Source organism: Drosophila erecta, unplaced genomic scaffold (genome assembly GCF_003286155.1).
Source record: "Drosophila erecta strain 14021-0224.00,06,07 unplaced genomic scaffold, DereRS2 tig00000092-arrow-pilon, whole genome shotgun sequence".
Lineage (NCBI taxonomy): Eukaryota > Metazoa > Arthropoda > Insecta > Diptera > Drosophilidae > Drosophila > Drosophila erecta.
The window spans coordinates 9,100,015-9,121,680 of NW_020825207.1; the positions used below are offsets into that span (position 1 = coordinate 9,100,015).

At 47.7% G+C, this 21,666-nt stretch overlaps 8 protein-coding genes across 9 annotated transcripts; 4 read left to right on the forward strand and 4 right to left on the reverse strand.

Moving 5' to 3' along the window:
- Positions 1-864: 864 nt before the first annotated feature.
- On the reverse strand, positions 865-3,227 carry LOC6548648 (coiled-coil domain-containing protein 93). Its single transcript, XM_001975352.3, has 7 exons — positions 2,990-3,227; positions 2,726-2,934; positions 2,540-2,669; positions 2,184-2,483; positions 1,766-2,124; positions 1,593-1,706; positions 865-1,530 (listed from the first exon to the last, which is right to left on the reverse strand). Exons 1-7 carry the CDS (start codon positions 3,071-3,073, stop codon positions 942-944), a joined length of 1,785 nt encoding a protein of 594 aa, XP_001975388.1. The 5' UTR covers positions 3,074-3,227; the 3' UTR covers positions 865-941.
- Positions 3,228-3,231: 4 nt separating this feature from the next.
- LOC6548647 (protein arginine N-methyltransferase 5) lies at positions 3,232-5,514 on the forward strand. 2 transcript variants are annotated; one of them, XM_026979911.1, is made up of 6 exons: positions 3,232-3,694; positions 3,739-4,198; positions 4,252-4,417; positions 4,477-4,639; positions 4,699-5,210; positions 5,275-5,514. In XM_026979911.1, exons 1-6 carry the CDS (start codon positions 3,319-3,321, stop codon positions 5,428-5,430), a joined length of 1,833 nt encoding a protein of 610 aa, XP_026835712.1. In that variant the 5' UTR covers positions 3,232-3,318; the 3' UTR covers positions 5,431-5,514. The 2 variants fall into 2 exon arrangements, with proteins under 2 accessions (XP_026835712.1, XP_001975387.1); XM_001975351.3 differs by having other exon boundaries at positions 3,754-4,198.
- On the reverse strand, positions 5,515-10,570 carry LOC6548646 (kinesin heavy chain). Its single transcript, XM_001975350.3, has 4 exons — positions 9,898-10,570; positions 8,363-8,822; positions 6,321-8,200; positions 5,515-6,257 (listed from the first exon to the last, which is right to left on the reverse strand). The coding sequence occupies exons 1-4, from the start codon at positions 10,042-10,044 to the stop codon at positions 5,817-5,819; spliced, it is 2,928 nt and encodes a 975-aa protein (XP_001975386.1). The 5' UTR covers positions 10,045-10,570; the 3' UTR covers positions 5,515-5,816.
- A 294-nt stretch (positions 10,571-10,864) lies between these two features.
- LOC113564278 lies at positions 10,865-15,930 on the forward strand. The gene is made up of 2 exons (XM_026980421.1): positions 10,865-11,194; positions 11,262-15,930. Exons 1-2 carry the CDS (start codon positions 10,865-10,867, stop codon positions 15,873-15,875), a joined length of 4,944 nt encoding a protein of 1,647 aa, XP_026836222.1. The 3' UTR covers positions 15,876-15,930.
- A 397-nt stretch (positions 15,931-16,327) lies between these two features.
- Positions 16,328-17,100, reverse strand: LOC6548662 (basic helix-loop-helix transcription factor amos). Its single transcript, XM_001975348.3, has one exon. It carries the CDS (start codon positions 16,988-16,990, stop codon positions 16,421-16,423), a length of 570 nt encoding a protein of 189 aa, XP_001975384.1. The 5' UTR covers positions 16,991-17,100; the 3' UTR covers positions 16,328-16,420.
- Positions 17,101-18,606: 1,506 nt separating this feature from the next.
- Positions 18,607-19,099, forward strand: LOC6548661. Its single transcript, XM_001975347.3, has one exon. It carries the CDS (start codon positions 18,825-18,827, stop codon positions 18,978-18,980), a length of 156 nt encoding a protein of 51 aa, XP_001975383.1. The 5' UTR covers positions 18,607-18,824; the 3' UTR covers positions 18,981-19,099.
- A 439-nt stretch (positions 19,100-19,538) lies between these two features.
- Positions 19,539-20,240, forward strand: LOC6548660. The gene is made up of 2 exons (XM_001975346.3): positions 19,539-19,951; positions 20,165-20,240. The coding sequence occupies exons 1-2, from the start codon at positions 19,658-19,660 to the stop codon at positions 20,195-20,197; spliced, it is 327 nt and encodes a 108-aa protein (XP_001975382.3). The 5' UTR covers positions 19,539-19,657; the 3' UTR covers positions 20,198-20,240.
- Positions 20,241-20,277: 37 nt separating this feature from the next.
- Positions 20,278-21,593, reverse strand: LOC6548659 (isocitrate dehydrogenase [NAD] subunit gamma, mitochondrial). Its single transcript, XM_001975345.2, has one exon. The coding sequence runs from the start codon at positions 21,514-21,516 to the stop codon at positions 20,380-20,382; it is 1,137 nt and encodes a 378-aa protein (XP_001975381.1). The 5' UTR covers positions 21,517-21,593; the 3' UTR covers positions 20,278-20,379.
- Positions 21,594-21,666: the final 73 nt, after the last annotated feature.

Sequence of the window (21,666 nt, forward strand, 5' to 3'; positions counted from 1 at the left end):
CGCGGGCTTTCACTTTTATCCAGAGTCGGGCATTGCCAACCTCTCAACCCCCAACCTACCGCCCACCAACACCCACTTTACACATATTTATACGGCTATATAGATGGGCGGAATGCCTGACTGGCTCTATATGGGTCTGTATCCAGTTCGATAAGGCCGATTTGGTGGTGGAATGAGGAGGCGCTGGCAGCCGGGAGCAGAGTTCCCATAAAGTTAGTTGTAAAATGTCTGTCAAGGACTACAGTTTAACCTTCGCCGGAGGTCTATCGCTCTAAATATTTGTCATGCGGTGGAAATACATCTTGGCCAAATGGACGAAGGCCGAGTGGCGAGTGGCGAAGACAGGAAGTGGGCCGTAATTCCAACGCTTTTTTCAGGCTCCCCGTCTCAATGTCACTTGTTGAATGGAATTGATTGCCACGCAATAAAATGTAATTGCATTGGCTCAGCTTGAATTCAATGTTAAGGTGCAAGGACATTAATTAACCGCAAGCAGCAGCTGCAGTCCTGCACCACGGGCATCCTGAAGTGGCTCTGATTGCTCGGCATGCCACTAAGCGGCCCGCATATTAATTAGAGCACCAAATGGAATGGAATATAGTGTGCTGGCGGCAGCAACGCAAATATGCAAATTTTGCTAGGTGCCAGTGGGAGTACAATATGCAAGCGTTATATGGAAATAAACTGCTGACCCAGCACCGACAGGAATTCCATAAATACTCGAATATGTTGGAACGTGAAATATGAGTGTCGAAAGAGCTAAAGGTTGAACTTGAGCTTGACAAATGTGCGCATTTGAATCGCACACGAAGAAAATCCTTGGATAACATCATTTGATTGGATTCCCGGATAATTGCATTGCTATTGGGGCGCTATAATTTATTGAACGAATTCGCTAAGAGTGTTTCGTGTTTAATCAATAGTTCAATAGTTAAAACGAGCTAGGACTGGGTCCTGCCCCTAATTGACCTGAGCTGCAGTTGCAGCTGCTCGCAGCGCTGGCACTCGCGGGTTAGCTGCTTGACAGCCAGAGCATACTGGCGCTGTAGTTCCAGCAGCGATTGCAGCTCCTCGTTGAGCTCGTCGCGTCGCATCCGCTCCTCGTTGTACTTGTGACGCACCTTGTCCTGGGCACTCTTTACCCCGTCCACGATGGACTCGAACTGGCGGATAAAGTCCTCGCGGCCATGCGGACTCATCATGCCCTCGTTGTACGCTTCGCAGATGGAGTTCAGGAGGGCCAGTTCCTTTTCCATGTAGCGCTTTTTGTCGTTGAGTGTGTTGTACAGTGTGTAATATTGCTTTGTTTCCAGATGCTTGCCGCTCATTTCGTTGTGCAGTTCGTGGAAGCGCCGCTGGTATTGGGCCAGCTCTGTGCGATCGGGAATGGCATCAAGTTTCCGTTCAATGGCCACAATTCCGCGATTTCTCTTGGCCAACTGCAGGCGCAGTTCCTTCAGACGTTGTTCCTCACCAGCCAATGCTGCAGCCTGGGTTTCCTCGTCTTGTGCACTAAATGCTTCCAGGTCACTTTAAAAAAAAGATAACAATAATTAGTTACTTTGTTCGTTACGGAAATATAGGTATATTACTCGATTTGCAGCTGTAGGTTGGCCAAATCAGTGCGACAGGATTCCTTGAATTCCGCCTCGCTTTTCTTCAGCTCTTCATGTTGTTGCAGCAGGCTTTGTATCTTTTCAAGGAGCCTTAAAATAAATATTCAATTAAAAGTCTGTACTTAGTCTTATTTCAATCTTCCACCCACTTTGGATCTGCTTTATCCTGTGTATCTTTGTGTGCTTTGAACTCAGTATTTAAGGTGTTCAATTGGTCCTCCACTTCCATAGTCTTTTGGCTTTGCTCTTTTTCAGCATCTTTTAGCTGTTCGTTATCCTTGCAGTAACGTCTAACCTTATGTTCCAGAGCAACTTTGGTCGCTTCGAGCCGTTTTTGTTGGTTTTGTGATTTCAGCTCTTGAGCATCCGTCTCCATTTCCAGCTTGAATTCAGCATAGTGCTTTTGAAGCTCTTGTCGTGCCGTAGGATCGAGATCAATGCGTTTCTGAGTGCCTGCCGAGTCATCTTTGATGAGGGATAAACTGCGAAGATACTCCTCCAGATCGAGCTGGAAAATTATGATATATTTACAACTAGATATATTGCCCATTTTCAACTGAGACCCACCTCATCTCTTTCTCCAGGACCCTGTTCCGCCTTTCTTTCAGCGCTGGTTTTAAGCGATGGGCCTGTGTCTCCGTATTCTAAAAGAGTAAGGCGCAGTCTTGACACATCATCATCACCAGGAGCTTCTTGACGTTCGTACAGCCTCCTGGGGCCGTACAGATCCTGTATAGCCCTAATGTTTGTGGAGGCCAGGCGTATTTTAGTGAGATTGTCCTTGTCGCTTTTGTACTGATAGTGATTATGGAATTGCCCGATGGCAAATCTCTTCAAGCGCTGCCCACGCTCCGCTCGGTTTTCCACCTAAATATGGAGTTTCCATTACATCGTACAAAGTTCACGTTATTCCGGCTACTTACAGAGGTCTTAACTAGCCACTGGATGACGGGATGTATGGCCAGGAATTCCAGACCCTGCACTTGATGGGGTTCCAGACTGTGTGGGCACTTCATGTCAATCAAAACGGCCACGATCTTCTCCACCAACGCACTGTGAATATGGGCAATGTAATAGATCTTATGCATCTTATCAATGGAATATCTTACATCTTCTGGCCTATAGAGAGGCTTTCATGGAATAGGAGGTCCACATCCACATCATAGTCGCAGCACTCGATGCACCAAGTCATACCTCCTACCACTTTATCGAAGGCGGATAAGCCCTTGATGCGGGCACGATAATATCCGGCTGCAACCAGTATGTCGAAGGTGTCCTGCTCCTTGGCCGTAGCATCCGAGTCCTCGCGACGCTCCACCTGCAATGGAAATCAAATTTAGCTGGGGATTCCCGGCAGGATGAGATGCACTCACCTGAACTTCACGCCCGTCCTCATCGTAGCGGGTGCCCAACTTGACATTTGGCAGGATCTTTGAGAATACATCGCGGTTAGCCATGAACAATTTCAATTACATGCTATTAAAGGCCCGGAAGCTATTGCTTTTCGCATTAAATGGGGAAAACACAAAAATTGGCAAACGACACAAAAATTGTCAACAACATTGGCTAAAATTCGGGATTTTTAGCGATTGCATTGCGTTCACACCAGTCGGTCCATTTGATTTCTCGCCCCACACGGTCACACTGCCGCCGGTCACCGCATTTTTCGGGTTTTTTAAAGAGGCAGTGTGCAGATCAAAAGATGAATTACTACGTCTGTCTGCACCAGGAGGGTGTCAATAGCATACCCAAGTTGATCGAGAAGGCCTTCGCGAACAACTACAATGTGGTGGCCATCTCAATCAACGCCAATATGTTGCCCTTCGAACCATACGAATCGGATCCCACATATCCGGCCACAATTTTGAGCGGCGGTGACTGGAACTCCAAGGTGATATTTACCATGTCCGATGTGGATGTGGACTCGCCGAATGTCAAGCTGCGTCAACACGCGAAGGATGTATTCATGCGGGACGTGGCCTGGGCGGAGCACCTGCAGAATGTGGGCAGCGTTATGGTACGACTGCGCGGTCCACAAAACGAGAATCTGGCCTCCATTGTGCGGGCCAAAACGAAGGGTAAGCATCTGGATGACGGAGCGGATCCTCAAACTGTTTATTAGATCAATTTCCTTTAGGCAACTGGTTCATTCAAGTGCCAATCACCAATCCAGAACTGGCCACCTTCGAGCACCGAAAGGATGTCTCCGCGGAGGAGTTGGCTGAGGCGGAATCCAATGACCCTTGGAACTGGTGGAATAACCTGCGCATGGCCACCAAGCACAGCACCAAAGTGAAAGTAGTGGTGGAGCTAAACGATTCGGATCGACCCAGCAAGGAAACAGTGCGTCGCTGGTTGGGCGAACCAATCGAGGCAATCATCATTCCATCGTCCCTGTTCGTCAGAAACCGCTCCAACTACTGCGTGCTGAAGAAGGAGTGGCAGGTCATCATCGGTCACTTCATCTCAGTGCGAGCCAACCTCATAATCTCCGCTAATCCCAACGATAAGGCTTTGTCCCAGTACTCGGATTACCTTAAAAAGCTAATTAATGAGAACTGCGATACGCACGTGCTAAACAGGTTGGTGGAAAGCTATCGATTTGTGAATTATCAACCAAGAAATTCTCCTTTAGCTATGAAAACATGCTGGAAATTCCACTGCAGCCCCTTTGCGAAAATCTAGACACCTATACCTATGAGGTATTCGAAACCGATCCAGTCAAATACAGGCTTTACCAGGATGCCGTTCAGGCGGCCTTGTTGGATCGAGTGAGCGATGAGGAGGCTAAAACAAAATTGGTAAGGGCTCTTCTCTAAATAATGGATATATATTAACATTAGTCAATTCTAATCTACAGACAATTGTAATGCTACTGGGGGGAGGACGGGGTCCTTTGGCGAGGGCTGTTTTCAATGCAGCCGAGTTGTCGAAGCGCAAAGTCCGCCTATACATTATAGAAAAGAATCCCAATGCCATCCGCACCCTTTCCAATATGGTTAAAACGCTTTGGGCCAATAAGGGTAAGAATATCAAAAAATAACTTGCACAAATTAATCCTAATTCGCAACAAATCCTTCAGATGTTCACATTTTTTCGAAGGACATGCGAGACTTTTCCCCTCCAGAGCTGGCGGACATCATGGTTTCAGAGTTACTTGGTTCCTTCGGCGATAATGAACTTTCGCCCGAGTGCCTAGATGGAGCATTGAAGCTGCTCAAACCGGATGGAATCAGCATACCCTACAAATCCACCTCGTACATTAATCCTCTGATGTCAGCTGTGCTGCACCAGAATGTCTGCCAATTGTTACCTACCGTGCCTGCCTTCGACTACGGCTACGTGTCGCTGCTAAAGAATATTTACCATATTGATGAGCCGCAGGCTCTGTTTGATTTCGTACACCCTAATCGGGCGGAGAAGATTGACAATACCCGCTGCAAGGTGGTTTCGTTTACCGTCAAAAAAGATTGTGTGCTGCACGGAATCGGCGGATACTTTGATACTCATTTGTACAAAGACATCTGCCTGAGCATCAACCCGCTGACCCATACGGCCGGCATGTTCTCCTGGTTCCCCATGTTCTTCCCAACGGTGAGTGAGAAGTTGTTAGTTAGCCTTTGGTAACTCCTATATTATTTCATTTTTATCCTTTCAGCGTCCAAGAACTCTGAGGGAGGGACAGACCATATCCATCAAGTTTTTGCGATGCGTGGATGCAACCAAAGTGTGGTACGAGTGGCAGGTGGTGAATTCTCCCGACGATTGGGAGCACCATAACACATGTGGGACAGGTTATAACATGCGATTGTAACAGCAGGCGATGTATTAACAAATAGCCAAATAATCCTCAATACTTTTTTTTACTGGAAATAGAATCAAACTAAAGAGACCTTAATTTGTCTGCGACTTTTATTTAGGTTTATGTTTGAAAAGTTTATAAATACTCTTAACGTATATAGATGTCCTTACATATCTGTGGGTTTTATTATTTTCGGCTTGTAAAATTTAGTTAATTTCCGGTTTCCTTTCATTTATTTAATTAAATTATATGTATGTATATTTAAAGCGCTGCACATGATCGCGACACATCTCATCTAAGCGAAGGCAATTATCAGTTATGTTAAGTATGTATAACGTAATCCATTTAGTTTAGTTTAAAGCGGAGCTGAACTGGGCGGCGACAGGTGGTGATTGGATCTACGAGTTGACAGGGTTAACCTGGGCCAGTGGAGATGGTCCGCCGACGGCGCCACCACCACGAATGGCGATTGCACCCTGGCCGGCGCGGATCGGCTTGGCGATCTGTGCCTGTGGGCCACGTCTGCCGAGGTGCTTCTGTCGCACCGCCTCCTTGATGCGGTCCACTTCGTATTGGTAGCGCTTGCGGTCTCGCATGGCGCCCTCCTTCGCCTCTTTGAGCGCTGTCTCCAGAGCCTTCACCCGCTCCATGGTCGAGCGTAGACGCTTCTCCAGCTTGGGCAGCTCGCACCGCAGATCGGCGTTGTCCCGCACCAACTGCTTGTGCACCTTGGTCAGCTGATCGAGGTTGTTCTCCAAAAAGGAAATCTTCTGCTTTTGCGCGAGCGATCCGCCGTCCTCCTCGCTCTCCTCGTTTACAACATTCTTTCGGATTCGTTGCTGTTGGAACAAGTGAAAAACATTTTAAAGACTACCAAAACAATTGTATGGCTTTAACTTTACCTGTAGATCCTGAACGAAAAGTTTTCGCAGGTTGTGAAGCGTCTGCAACTCCTTGGCCACCGTGTCCTCCAGGCCCTTGAGGTCTTTGCGGGCTTGCTCTCGACGCTCGTTGGTGAGGATGATGTTTTGAAGCTCGCTCGACTTTTCGGCATCCTCCTGTCGCACCTTCTCGTAGTCGACTGTCATCTGTTGGTGCGCCAAGAGCAGCTTTTGATGGACATCCTTCATCTCGTCCATTTCGTGCTGCTTGGCGGCAATCTCGTCCCGGAGCTCGGACACCTGGCGGGTGTGGGCCTCGCGTAGCTCGTCCATCTGAGAATCGAACATGGAGCGCAGCTCCTCCGCCCGCTGTTTCTCCTCGGCGTTAACGGCGGAAACGTGCTCGGCGGCCTTGAGTTTGGCGCACTCCTCGCGTAGCGAATCGATTTGCTCCTCGAGCGTGCGCTTCTTGTTCTCTGCTTCGCGCATCGACTCCTGCAGCGACTTCATGCGTGCCTCGTGCTGCGAGATAAGGAGCCGGTACTCGCCCAGGTCTTTCTCATACTCGGAGATCTTCTTGTTGGAGTCAGCCTGCTGTGTTTCCATGTTGGAGCATCGCTGGGCAATGTTCTTGGCCTCCGTCTTCATCTTGCTGATAAACAAACGCGCCATGGTAAAATCTTCCTCCACCTTGCTGGCATCTGTGCCAGCCAGAGCACTCATCTTGAGGTCGATGCCGGACTCGCCGGGCGCAATGGCCTGGCCCACTTCGCCGAGGTCGCGCAGTAGGTTGGTCAGCATTTCCGTGATGCGCTTTTTCTGGTGTGAGGACATGTCCTTAAGCTGCTGTAGCTCCGTGGAGGCGGCGTTGAACACAGATTGCTTCTGCTGCAGCTCCTCGTTGAGGGCATCGATATCCTTGTTCTTGTTGTCGATCTCCTGAGACTTCTGGTCGTAGTTTACAGCCAACTCTTCGAGAGCTTGGAGCACCTCCTTAACCTCTTCCTTGGCGGACTCGTTCTCCTGTTGGATTCGCGCCATCTCCGACTGCAAAGTCTCATACTCACGCCGAGCGTTAGCGATGAGTTCCTCCTGCTCCATCACCTGCTCCTTGAGCTGCTCGGCGTACTGGCTCTGCTGATTGATCTCCTCATCCTTGTCGTCCAGCTGCTGGTAAAGACGCTCGCACTCTGTAGCCAGCCTGGCCTGTTCGTTCGCGGCAACCGATGCGGACATGTTGGCGAGAGCAGTTCGCTGGGCGGCCAAAGCGGCCTCTGCCGCCGCCGTCTGTGCTGCCTCCACTTCAAGATTGGGCGTGCTTGCCTCCATGAGATCCTCCATGTTGATTTGCTCCTCCGCCTTAACGGTTTCACCAGCTCTCCAGCGCGCAAGCTCGATCTCCAGTTTCTCCACCTTACCCTTAAGTCGGGCGTTCTTTTCCTTCTCCTTCTCATAACGTCGCTTCCATTCCTCGGCAGTAAGCTCCTCGTTAACACAGACCACGTTCTTCACGGTCTTGGCTCTTCGACCGAAGTCCAACGTTGACTTGGTTTCAGATTCGTTGAAGCTGGCTGGAGAGCAGCAGATGACGATGGTTGTGCGTGCGTTGCCTCCCAGCGACTCCTGCAGGATGCGCGTGAGCTTGGAATCACGGTAGGGGATGTGCGTTTTGTTTCCGTCCGCCAGGGCGGAGATTACGTTGCCTAAGGCAGACAGCGACTTATTAATGTTCTTAGCTTCATCAAGAACTGTTCCCTCGGCTCCAGTCTTCGAAACCTTTTCGGAACCGGCTAAATCCACAAGGTAGAGTTTGCCGGAAAGTTTTTTCTGGTTCTCCAAGTTCTCCTGCTTCACATTGATGAGGAATACTGAGTGGGATCGCGAAGAATGCTCGTTCATGTCTAAAAGGGCGAATAAATCGTTATATTAGATGTTCTGGAACATGAAACTAAACTTGGGGCCAGAACAAAAGCATTGGATGCATTGTATGTTATAAACAAGCTATTTATGTGGATGTTTGGCTGCAATTGTCCTGACCCTCGTCGTTTGCAATTAGAACTCACTTGTCACCGCGATGTGACGATTGGATTTGCCCTCCTCGATCACCTCAAAAACGTCCTCCGGCGAGGAGACGAACCGCTCCGTGGCGCCCTTGACGTACGGTACCCTGTTCTTGTCCTCGTGCACACTAAGGTTCACCTTGGAGACGTCCAACAGATCACGAATCTTGTCCATGTAGATCTCGTAGTAGGAGACCTTGATGTGGAACTCCAGGTTCACCTCCATGGCGTAGATGTGGTTGAAAATGTCGTTGACGATACGCGGTATGATACCCTGCTTCACCGAGTCCCCGATCACGCCCTCCATCGTATGCGTCTTTCCGGAGGACGTCTGGCCGTATGCGAATATCGTTCCATTGTACCCAGCCAGGACATCCGTAACGATGGACTTGGCCGCCTCATTGTAGACCTTCTCCTGGGAGGCATTCGGCTTGAAGACCTTGTCGAACAAATATACCTTGCCCTGCAGACGGTGGAGATTAGGGTTATTATTTTGTGTTTTTAGTACATAGCTATGTATGTATGTAGCTATAAACCAGTGTCAGTTGCGGTGAAATTTCTTTCTGAGATTCATTCCCCCTGTCCCCGATCTTTTCCCGCTGACTGCCTTCGAATCATTTTCAACGCATGGCCGCGAAGCAGATTGTAATTATGAGCATTAAAAGATGTTAAGTGGAAGGGGGAAGAATAGTGAATAACGAGCGCCAGAAGAAAGCCACAGCGGAAGAGAGATAGATAGAGTTAGTCAGAGAGAGAGAGGGATAGCCAGAGCGTAATGATAATGTCTGTGTATGGCGGCACTATATTAGTGCTGACTTTTTTGGAACTGGTTCAATTGCCCAAGATTTACCAGGAAAATTACGGATTACACCTGGCGGAAAAGCGGGAAACTCAGCATAGCATACAAAGCAATAACATATCATGTGGAATAAAAGCAATACAGCCAAATTCCATTGCCTCCAAAGTTGCTCTTATTGTTTTCCCTCTTTTTTTGTATGGTTTGCGTGCATGACTCATTGGCGCGGGAAGGGGAGTGGAAAGGAGAGGGGCCCCCGTTCGAGTGTGTGTGTGTTTGTGTGGAAATGTAAGTGAGGTAAGCACTGAAGGCGGACTGGAAACTCTAGAAAAGCGCATATTTATGCGGCCGAAAAGAATGGAACACCCGCTTTTAGCAGAAAACCGTCTAGTGGGTGGTATTTCTCCACCCCGTCATCGCTCTTCTTTCGATTTACACACCCTATTCTTTTCTGTCGGGGGAAAATCAATTTGGTGCAAAGCAACATTGATTTGGAGTAAAGTTAGTTGGTTTCATCATACATACATCATACATACAATATGAAGTATCTAGTTTTGTTTTGTGCAATTATTCATGGGTAACTTTGGTGCCTCTCTCTTTTTATCGCCTGGCATTCCAATTGGTTGGCAATTTTCGGGGAAGGGTAATGTACGCTAATAGGCATGACGTCATGGCGCGGCACGCCGAGATTAATGCATAACACAGAGGGAAAATAGCAAAACTCTTGATCTGGAACACATACCGCTATAGATATGCAGTTCTCCTCCACATTGTTGGGGAACTTGACCACGAATTTGGAGCCGGCCTTCTCTTCGCTGTCGTTCAGGGGTCGGAAACGGCAGACCACCTTGATGCTGTCCTCGGCGGGAATCTCTCGTTCCGCGGACATTGCTTACGGGGCGGAGATGGCTCTTCTGGCGGAGATTTTGGATTTCTGCAGCTCTGGGCGCGACCTCTGCGCATGCAGCTCTCTGTTTACGTGGATAATCAGCGACTCACTATCGTCCACACTATCTGCTCACTGTGATTCAGCTGATTATGGAACTCCGTATGGCCCCGTTTTACTTCAATTCTCCACTGATTTCTACCGACTCGCGAAAATTGGGTTGGGGGCGGCTCAAATAAGAAGATGCAGTGAAAATTTTGTGGTTATACCAGACACAAAAGTCGAATTGGTCAAATGGCGATATCGCAGGAACTGCGACCTCTATTCTGGCTGCTCCACGTCCTTATTTTTGCACTTTTTTGCCCGGAATGTTTAAGTGCAGCCGTTAAATGCACTCGCATACGTTAGTGGGTCGGAATTTGTTGCACTCAAACCTATTTTAATTTTCGACTATTATTTTCGTTGCCGTGCGCCAGTGTGACCGTTCTGCTTGTCCAGCTAAATGTCAATCGCCAGTTAACAGCACAATAATACCGAAATAAATACTCCTTAAAGCTTTGATTGCCAGAGGCACCCTGTGGTTCTTAGCAATGTTAACGGAAAATAATTTTTTAATTTATCTTTTAGGGCAAGCACTTCACAACATTTTTTGTTTATTATCACTTTCGTTTTTTCTGTCCAAAAATTTCGGCTTGGGCGCAAAATATAGCTCCAAACGTGGCATACAAAAGTTTTCTCCAACCTCTGTAGGTTCAATAGGAAAACGCTATGGAAGATTGATCACCGAGTTGCCGGAGAGGATTGTGGATAACTGAGGGGCAAGATGGCACAGAAGGATATTACTTCGCATTCGAATTTGGAGCGATTAAAGAAGACGCAGAAGCTTATCCGCCTGTATCGATCGAACGAGTGCCTCTGGAATCCAGAGTCACCTGGATTCCACAGTGATTCTGTGAAGGAAGACGCTTGGCGACGGATCACCCGTCGCCTGAACTGCGGCTTAACTCCTGACCAGGTGAAGCTGCAGGTGCTCGGCTTGCGGAACTACTATTCCAAGGAGCTGACCGCCATCCGACTCAGTCAGCTTGAGGGCTATAGTTATACTCCCAGGCACACCTATTTCCCGGACTTACATTTTTTGGGCAATTTGGAGGTGAGTGGTTTGAATGTAATTGCACTGGATATTAAATTATGACCCATTATCCAATATTATTACGCAGGAGGAAGCTAACTGCCCCACGAAGGATGCAAATTTACCACCAAATTTTTCGGAGGACACATTCATATCACCTCTAGCTCTCTTGAGTCCCTGTTGTAGTGAATCCAAGTGCGGGTACACCTTTTACAAGATGATCTTAGAGCCTGAGCCACCAAATGAAGAGTACTTAGGAGGGCATAGGGAAAGATCCACTTCAGGCAATGATCGCTGGTATCCTACGGCATACTGTGTTCGGTGCAAGCCAGAGGAAGCCGAAGATCCCTGTGAAGCGTGCGAGCTAAGAGGTCAAAGCAGTCGTCGTCATGTCGAAAGTAAAAGCTCTTTAGAAGGCGGAGGATGCAGTTGTACCAAACCAAGGATGTTTAATCAGCATCAGGCCCAGGATGAGTTCAACAAATTCCAAGTACCTGACAGGAGCCAGTATCGGACTGAAGATCCTTGTTCATGCTCTTCGAAAGACAGTCCAGAAAAACGGGCTTCACAAACCCGAAACAATGGTGTGTATGTAGATATGGTCAAGTGGGATGGCGTCGAGGCCATCGGCAATGAAATGCGCAGCGATAGGTGGCCAGGTCCCAGACTATGCTCCCAAAAACGCGGAGAGTGGAAGCCCAGGCTCCGTAAAGTAATAGCCGATGACAACCGGAAGTCAGGGTGCGGCAGCTGGAAGCGAAATAACAATGCCGTATGCCGCAGACTTCTGGACCAGTTGGCCAAGCAAAAGAACCAATACGGCGGTTATTCCGACGATGGAGACTCCGTTCGAAATCGAAACTGCGACTGTTCGAGCAATCGCCGTCAATCTGGCGAGGATCGGCTAAACGTGATGCTGTTGCAGAAAAGGTATGGGTATCGGAGTTCGCAGGGCATAGCAAACAATCCTCCCAACGATCGATATAGCAACACTCAACCGATGTCGGATCAGGCTTACTATAACACCAGCCATCCAGCTCAAAACTGTTGTTACTGCGCTCAGAACCCAGGAAATCAAGACGTTCAGCGCTGCAATATCCATGGATGCCAGTGCATGCACTGCAATCATACTGTACTTCCCACCCAGGGAAACTACTACCAAATGCAACTTGTCGATCAGAATCCCACGAACTATTCTCGAACAGCTCCTCCAGGAGCTCCTCATGAAGAATCAACTTACCTCAATGACTACGGACAATCTATGTATCCGGAGCAACAGCATGTGTACTGCATTAATGCAGAGAATATGCCTACAGATGTGTGGGTACAGGCGCAGTCCTCAGATGCCCCTATAAAACCATACCAGATGCCCATGGCACCGCTTTCAAAGTCTTGGAATCAGGAAACGGCGGAAACTGGCCCGCTTCAGCCAGCGAAAAGAGGCAGTGGTAGAGCATTGCCACCGCAAGATCCAGTGAAGACATATTCTTCAAAAGATGATGCAATAGAAAAGCCCGAACAGTCGGGACAGAATCTTATTTTAAATGAGAAAAGTAAATCAATGCCAGATGATTTTCAATCAAAGAACATGCAAAAATCTAATAATCAAGAAGAACGAAACAACGTAGGAAGAAGATCTTACGACCCCGGTAATGACTCTATTGGTAGCCGGGGAAATCCCAGTTACGACCAAAGAAGGATTCAAAATGATCAGCAGCGGATTTCGCGTGATTATGAAAATGAAAGGCGTTCTCGCAGGGAGCATCCAGATCGACCAGGCCAGAAGAAATATATATGTGAGGATGATAAGTGCCCAGTTAATAAGCGCCATCAAAACGAGGAGCGTCCTTCAGAAAGACGATCTCGCAATGATGATAGAGTCATCAGTAACCCCTATTCTAATTATCAAGACTCACATTCTCCACGACGAAGACGAGATAATGTCGATGAATCAAAAAATCAAAAAGTTTTTCAACTTCAAACTGATGACTCCCAAGTAATGGCGTGTCCCGCATATGATCGTCGTAATCCTAAGGAGTGTCCCTATTTGAAATGTCCTAGACCAAGGCACCGTGAAGATGGAATAGCTCGGAGCTCAAGAAATCGCGACTACGAGGAAAAGAACGATCCACAAACCTCGAAGGAAATATCGCAGACTAGGAGGAGAAGTCCTTTGGGAAATACTTACTACGAAGAGGAGCAGCAAGGTCCCAGGGAAAGATCCAATAGTCGTGGCCGGGAGGATAATTTTAGGTCGAAGAGAAAATCAAATGAAGAAACTAAAAGATCCAAAAGAAGATCCGAAGATCCGAACTGCAATGATGATACGTGTCCTTTTGGTGGCTTTTCTTCTAGACAAAATAAATACCAATCCGAACGTCGTACAAGAAATAGTGGGGAAAAGGAAAACTCTAGACACGGCAATAGAATGAATCCGGGATCCAAAAGAAATGATAATGGATATCCATGCAATGATGACACTTGTCCATATGTCGATTCCCTGGAAGTCAATATGGCCATTAGGGAAAGGTCGCGAAATCATCGCGATCAATCTTATTCTAAAGAGAATGGTGAGGAGGGAAAAAATGAAAGGAGATATAGAAGTGAATCTTCATCAAGAAGGCGATCGCGGGAGAATGATTATGAAGGGTCCCCGAAAAGCTATAAAAGAGAAGACGATGAGTATAGGAAAGCAAGAAGGGAAGCTCCGGCTGATTATGATTCAGATTACGCCGAATATGGACCCAAAAGATATAGAAATCGCTATAGTGATAATCAACCTGAATATCGTTCTTCTACAGAAAAACCCAACCAGTATTCCAGGAGGGAGGATAGGAATTTACCTCCTAAATATGGTGAAAGACCTTATAGAGATTACGGAACTGAAAATAAATACAGAAACAATGACAATACTACAGAGGATTGTTATTGTGACGATTTCGATTCCGATGAATATGACGCCAATAATGGTTATGATGATTATCCTAGAAGGGAGAATAGTAATCGAAACCGAAAGGTACCAATGGAGTACAATGGAGCAGAATCCTCTAGAAGACCCAATCGGGCCATGAAGTATGATAACTATGAGAGCGAGGATATGTCTTATACCAAGTCGGATGGCAAAAATACTAATCGAAATCGCAATACAGGCAATAAGAGTCCCTCCTACTCCAGAGAAGCTGATCTGTACGAATTAGGGGATGACTGCTTCTGCAGTGATGAAGAAATCTCCCACGCAACAGCCAAGAAGAGCACTAGAACGGGTAAAAATGATCGCGGGTCATCTAGTTTTACCAAAAATGGAAAACAAGATAGGTCCAGAGGTTCCGAAACTCTCGATTCGCTAAAAAATGAAAGAAGACATAGTAACAGAGCCCCCGAATCTCCTCCTTCAAATAGAGATATGCAAGAAATGAAGAATCCTGATGATTATGACAAAGACATTAGAAATAAAAGGCACGACGTAGTTTTCTGTGAATGCGAAGAAGAAGGTCAATATTCCAAAAACGATAACAAGGACACCAACCACAAAGGTAATGTGAACACAGTCTCTGACGAGGATTGTATTTGCAACGCACCCGGTGATCCCAATGAACCCAAGTTAACCGTGCCGGAGAAACGAAATCAGGCTGGCAGTATATGCATAAATCTAAGCACATCAGTGGAAGACAAAGCCCAGAAGAAGGAGTCATTTGGGAAAGTGAAGAAATCTGCAGAGACAACGGTTCCCAAACCATTGGATGCCTCAAACAGATTGAGGGAGCGAAAGGAAGTCAAGGCAAAGCAATTGTCCACCAGTGAAAACTCGCCGTCGGTCAAGAAGAATCTCCGCGCCAAGAATGGAATATCCCCCAGAGTCCAAACAGGAGCGCTGAGGACTCAGCCCGCAGAGCCGATCAAGAGACGAGCGACGACGAGAAGTCATTCCCAGAACGCCGCCAAGAGAACCATGGAAACTCATGCAGCTGCCAACAGCAAGTTGCCCTTTGATCTAAATTCGGCCGCATATTTTATTTGCAAATTACAGGATGAAGGTAACAACCATCAGTACCTGCTCGTGGTGCCCAAGAAGCCGATTGGACCACCCGATGGCCACCGGATGGCCCCAGGACAGGAGTCTGTGAAGCAGCTGCACTGCCCAAGGCAGTGTTCCGGCTTTCAGAGCATGTCCTGGGACGATTCGATGGCCGCGACCCAATCTCAGCCACCTCCGCAATCCCAGGCCAGTGGGGGCCTTTCCGTATTGGGCTCCTTTAGAGTTCCACCTGTGCTGGCCAGCACGGCGCTGGGCATCATCAAGCAGCATCTCCACAGGAACACCTTGGTTTCGCACCAGCCAGATGTCAGAGAAGCTGTATATCCACCTAAAAAGATGCGACGCATCTTATTAACCAGGCCAATGTCAAGGCCAAGGAGACCTGTACTTCGTCCATCCCACAAAGCTAATACGCCCACCCTGAACGAGAATAGGACCTTGCTACTCACCAACAGTCCCTTTCAAAACTTGAGCTTTGGCGACCACAATCGAGAAGTTATTGTCCTGCATCCGCCGGATCCTGCCTTTCGGCCCTCGAAGAACTCCTTCAGCAAGGACGAAGTGGAGGTGCAGCATATCACAGTGCCCAACGAAGACACCGATGCAAAGCCAATGCCTCCCACGCCGCCCACAAAACCCAAAAGGACATTGGTGATCAATCCATAGCTGTAATGTCCTCACACATACTTGCCCCCGTTCATATAAAGAACAGCACCCAACCGAAGCCGAAGGACTCAGCTGCCTTTTTTATTCAATGAGAGGAGTTCTGGCCAGGCATCCAGGGGTGTCACGCTTCGCCGCCCACTGTGGTGGCTTCGCAGTTTTGGATTCGTTCGGGGTTAGCTCAAAACTTGGCATACGCCTATCAATGAACTTTTGAGTAATTAATTTATGATCGCTTTCGAAACCATTGAGGCGTAGCCAAACGATCCGATGGCCAATTGAATCTGGGGATCTTGGGATAGTGGGTTTTAGTGCTGGTTCTGAGTGGTGAAAAGGGTTAGATGAGTATCTTTGTTTTCTTTTATTGGCATGAACACTTGGTTCATAGCCAAGCGATGTATTTCATAAATAATGCCCTTGGAATTGAAAATATTTTAGCATTTAATTAACTCGCATTTAACTCATAAGTATTCCATTTATTTTCATTACGTATTTAGCTTAATCTACAGTAAGAAGAAAATCACATAACTTTAGTCTATAATCTGCATCTATGACAAGGATCCGCCGCTCAACCCAAATCCACTATCGCTGTCGCCGAAGATTGTGTATGCAGCAGCATCCACCTCCACGTCCCCGTTGTTGAGGAGATCGCACAGTGCCAGGATGTAGGACTGGGCCATCTGGAGAGTCTCGAACTTGGACAACTTCTGGTCGATGGAGGGAGCGGGCACCACTTCCCTTAGCCGCTCGAAAGCCGCATTTAATCCATTCATCCGCTTCCTTTCCCGCGCATTGGCTGCCTGTCGTCTCCTCTTCTGGACCGTGGGACTGAGATGGGTCTGGTCTGGGCTGCTCTTCCTTGCGTCCGATCCGGTGGAGCTGTTACTCCGTCGTTTGGTGGTCTGCTGCTGAGTGGATTGACTCTGCACTTCCGAGATGGGCCCTAGTACCGCTTGAGGGCCGCCTGTGGCATCCAGGAATTGCCATTCGGGCGATAAGTAGGCACCTTGTCCGTAATCCTGGGCAGAAACTGGCAACTGGGTCAAGTTGTAGTTGGGACTGCCCAGGTACTGGGAACTGCCATCCTCCTCGGAGGCAGACGAGTAGTAGTAGCTCATGGCAGATCCGGCCGACTTGAAAGTTTCGATGCAACTGAAACGATCCCATCGGATCCAGAGTCACTACGCTCAACCCCCGCGAGATGCATTCTACAAATATTTTCACCGCCGTTCTGACCAAGTTTGTGTAAATGGCCCGCAAATGACCCTTGGCCCCAGGATCCTTGCAGCTATTACCATAGCCCGGCCAAAGGATCTTCCCGAGGAGCAGGGGTGACTTAGGGGTTAGAAGTGCTTGCCTCCCTTTCGCTCGCTTGTGAAACGCCTACACTTCGCCTGTCGCCATCTCTCTCGCGCCAGGCACGCGTCATATCTTGCCAAATTGGTACTATCATGCCATGTGATCTTCCCCTCTCTCTCTCTCTTCTGTGTCGCCCATAATTTGTGACTTTCACGCTCAACGGCACACGACCGCGTGGAGCGGGATGGGGAGGGGAAGGGGCTCGGAGCTCGCGAGGATGAGCTACTGTACTGGTCGGCATGGGCCATCAATTAACCCGCTGGCGAACTGCATTGTGGCTCGCGTCTAGTGACCATATGTTGTACTGCACCGACCCGACCGACTTCGGTTAGGAACCAACATATGGTCGATGCCCGGGGCCCTCAGTGGTTGCCTTTGGTCCTGCGAAGCCTGAGTCCTTGGCAGGCACACGGCATTGCCGTCCAGCCAGTTGTCGAATCAAACTATTAGCTGGAATTGAACAGATCTTACTATTAAGTGGCTATGAAAAATATGCCTGATAAGTGCCTTCCGTTTCACGTTTCTTCATAATGAGAATTACAACTCATTAATTGTAATACATACAATTGAAATGGAAGATTTTATTAGTTTCATTAATTGAAAAGTTAAAGTAAAATGTCGAAATTAGTTTCAACAACATGTACGTAAGCCAATAAATAATTTCCTATTTTAACATTTGAATATATAATATATATTTAATAATTTAAGAATGAGTTTTCCAAAGCTTATAAAATTCATGTGAATATATATGCTAAGTGCATAGTAGTTTCTATTGTGTTGTAGCCAAAGAACTTCTTCTGCTATCAATATCCCTTACTTTGGGTTCTTATCTCTGGCACTTTTTCTGTGGATTGAAAACCAGTTTGCGCATGCACCATCACTGCACATTGAGCGAAACTACCTTTTTCGGCAATTTGAGTAAGAATTTAGCAATCTGAGTATAGAAAAGTTGTATTGTGCCTATAAGACATAGTAAGCTAAGGATTTCGTTAGATCATTTAAGATGAGCTAGAAGAAATACAAAAATACAAATGTATCCCTACATTTGCCTCGACCTCTCCAACTCAGCAATCAGGTTTGGAAACACTCTTAAACCTTATTATACGAATCCGATTTAGGCTGAAATTATGTCTTAAAGTATTTTGTACTTTTTGTATATTTTTGAAACATTTTGAAGTGTGAATACTGAATAAATGACAATGGTCTGGGACAGGACCCCCTCTCCTTGTTATCCTTGCCGCTCCTCCTGGGCTTTCACCCCATCATGGAAAGTTCTCTCTCGGCGGCCTCCGTTCGGCTGCCACTCGGTTTTGTGGGGAAACGCGAGACGAGGACGAACAGGAGCTTCGTGCTCTGATACAGCAACAGGATTAAATATATATGGCCAGCCGACCAGCGCAGTGTTATCATTTGAAGAAAAGAGTTGGTCGCATGTGAACACAGTGAACTTAGCCAGGCGGTTCGATAAAAGGCTTAAGCTTATCAGGATATAGGAGTGCACCCACCTCACACATCGGTGGATAGCTGAGTTGAGCGCGGAAGGAACTGCAATAAGTAAGGGAATCACTGGCCTACGGAATCCCCCATCCACGGATGTGTCTGTACTTGGGAGTGGTGGAGCACCTGCTGGATGTGGTGGCCTACTGCATGTGCCGTGTGCTGGAGCTGTCCCTGTTCACCTGCATGATGGTCTGCGGCTCCATGAGGGCCAAGCTGACCCACGGGCCCACCAACGAGCTGGAGCAATGACCAGGACACCATGAGTGCTGCTAAAGGGATGCGCGTGTGTGTGGGTGTATTTCGACTAAAATTTAATAAAGGCATCTTTTCTAGTGGCGAATAAATAACGATTCATATGTGCGTGTAAACTATGGTCTTTTCCTCCTGTTGGCCTGTTGGAATTGAGCCATAACTCAAGATGGCCCACGGCAAGGATGTGCCGGGGGCCACCCCGGAATTTTGCTGTTGTTTATCCTTTAGCTGCCATGGCTGGATTTTGTTTTTGTGCGGCGGATACGCTCATCGTACTTATTAGCCCTGGAGGGGATTATATGGTTAGCAGCACATTGCCCATTTGCATGATGATAAAGTATCGACTGGGGGCCCTCCATGCCCACATGCTGGGCAATTGTGTTGTGGCTTTTGTCTTTGGCGCCTGCAAATATGCTCCGCTTCTGGCCAGACTTTTTATTGCCCTACCACCCCCCGCAACCATTTCATAGGTCCTGCTCCGGTATTTATGTAGTTGTTTACAGCCGCCGGCTGGAACATAAATCTATTCAAATTGTACGTGCAAATGGGAGGACATCATGTTTATTACACACCAGCAGCAGGCACTTCGTATCTGACTTATAGCAAGCCCAACTGAAGTTTTGATACATTTTTGATAGCCGAGCAACAAAATCCCACTAAATTCTCCTCTGAGCATGGACAGCCCACTGAAACAGCGCCAGAAACCAAAGAAGCTTGACAAACCCAAGCTGAACACGGATCCCTCTCAGGCCGTCGGATTCAACAAGGATGTCATCGCTGAGGTGGCGGATCAGTCGGTAGTGTACGATTACATGAACTATCCCAGCAGCAAGGCGAAGGGAAAACTTCTAAAGCGCGTGAAGCCCCTGAAGAATGTCACATTCAAGACGGTGGTGGAGCTGGTGACCTATACGGAAAACTGGAAGATGAAGATGTGTGAGAGCAAGCTGCGCACGGAGGAGGAGCAGGTGTGGTTACGGCTGTTAAAGTCCAGTTTCCAAACCTCCGGAACCAAGTATTTCTGATGCATTTGGACGAACCTATCAATATTTATAGTTCATCAAACACAATTTAAATAAAATGCAACTCAAAACTTTTTGGTACGTTATCCAATGCGTCAGATATACTGTCTTGGTTCCATTTAATCTTAAAGTAATCCTGATATTAAACTTAAACTCCAGGTCAAGCACTCCCTAAAACGTCGCAACTTCTGAAAATGGCCACTGAAATTATTGTTTATTGTAAAGAAATAAATTGTTATGTTAAAACTATTTCAAGTAAAAGTCTTAAAACGTTTGTTTTTATTTTAGCAGAATAGTGGTCACAAGCAATTTATTGAGATTATATTGAATATTATTTGAAATTCCAAACTACCTTTTGGCCAGACAACACGTCCCTATTTATCCAATGCTCGGCACCGCAGCTGGTTGATGATGTTGCAAATGACATACTCGCCGGTGTCGTGGCCACCGAACTCCTTGGTCCGAATGCCCTCGTCCATGGTGCGCTTCATCTCGCACCACAGAGCTGCGGCGCACTTCTCGTGGCCCAGGTGCTGGAAGAGATCCACGATGGTGGACACAATGCCGTAAGCACTTAGGGTGGAATAGTTGGTCAGCGATAGTTTCGTCTGGAGAGGCTTGAAAACGGCATGGTGATCTCCGATCTCCACCGCACTGAAGAGGTTAGCTCCTCCACAGACTCCACTGCAGATGGCGGATAGGAATGTGGCGTAGCGATCGCTGGCGAAGAGGCAGTCGAAGTAGTTGGGCTTCGTTATCAACCGGCTGATGGCCGGCTCCAGCTCCATGAGCTCCAGATCCAGGCAGTCCTCGTAGTTGCAGTGCATGCGCTGAGCGGCTTCCACCAGTGAGCCATCACTAATGGGCCACTCCTTGGCCTTGTTGATCAGCGTCACCCGTTTCCGACCCGCCTTCACAGCCGCCTTAAAGGCGTGTTCCAGGTACTTCTCATTGGATTTCTGGGAGACGACGGACAGAGCCTCCACCACTCCCTCCACGGGGGAATACTCCAGTTCGTTGAAGATGCCCATGTTGTTCTGACCGATTAGCTGGATGTCCACGCCCGGAAAGCGGCACTTGAAACCGGGAAAACTGCGTGTTCGGGTCTTGAAGACGTACAAGTCCAGATCGTTGGAAATCTTGAGCGCTTTCTGCTTGGCTTCCGCGTCCGCCTGATTGTCCACATGAACGGCAGTTCTGTTGCGGAGCACCGAGTGGAAGTACTCGTCATCCTGGCCAGCTTCGATTATTTGGACCTCAACAGGGACGCGGCTGCTCGAAAGCAGGGATGACACGAACTGGGCACCCTGCTGGCCAATGATGGTGGTGCCCGTGACCAAAGAGACCGTATTGATTCCACCGTACTTGGACTTGGGCAGCACGTTGACCGGATCAGTTCGAGCGTTTCCCTTGACGAAGGCGGACCGCACACTGCTGTTGATCTCGTCAGCAAAGTGGCGGACACCGATCCTGGCCAGCATCAACTGGGTCTTTTTCGGCCAACTCAACATTGTTTTGAAGATGAAGATCCTACAAATGTATCTGCTAAGTGAACCAGTGACACAAATCGCCTTGCAACTATATGAACAAAGATACTGAAATCGATTCAAAATTAGAGTAAAAATTGAATTTTTTTGAAAATATGATTTATTTAAATACTA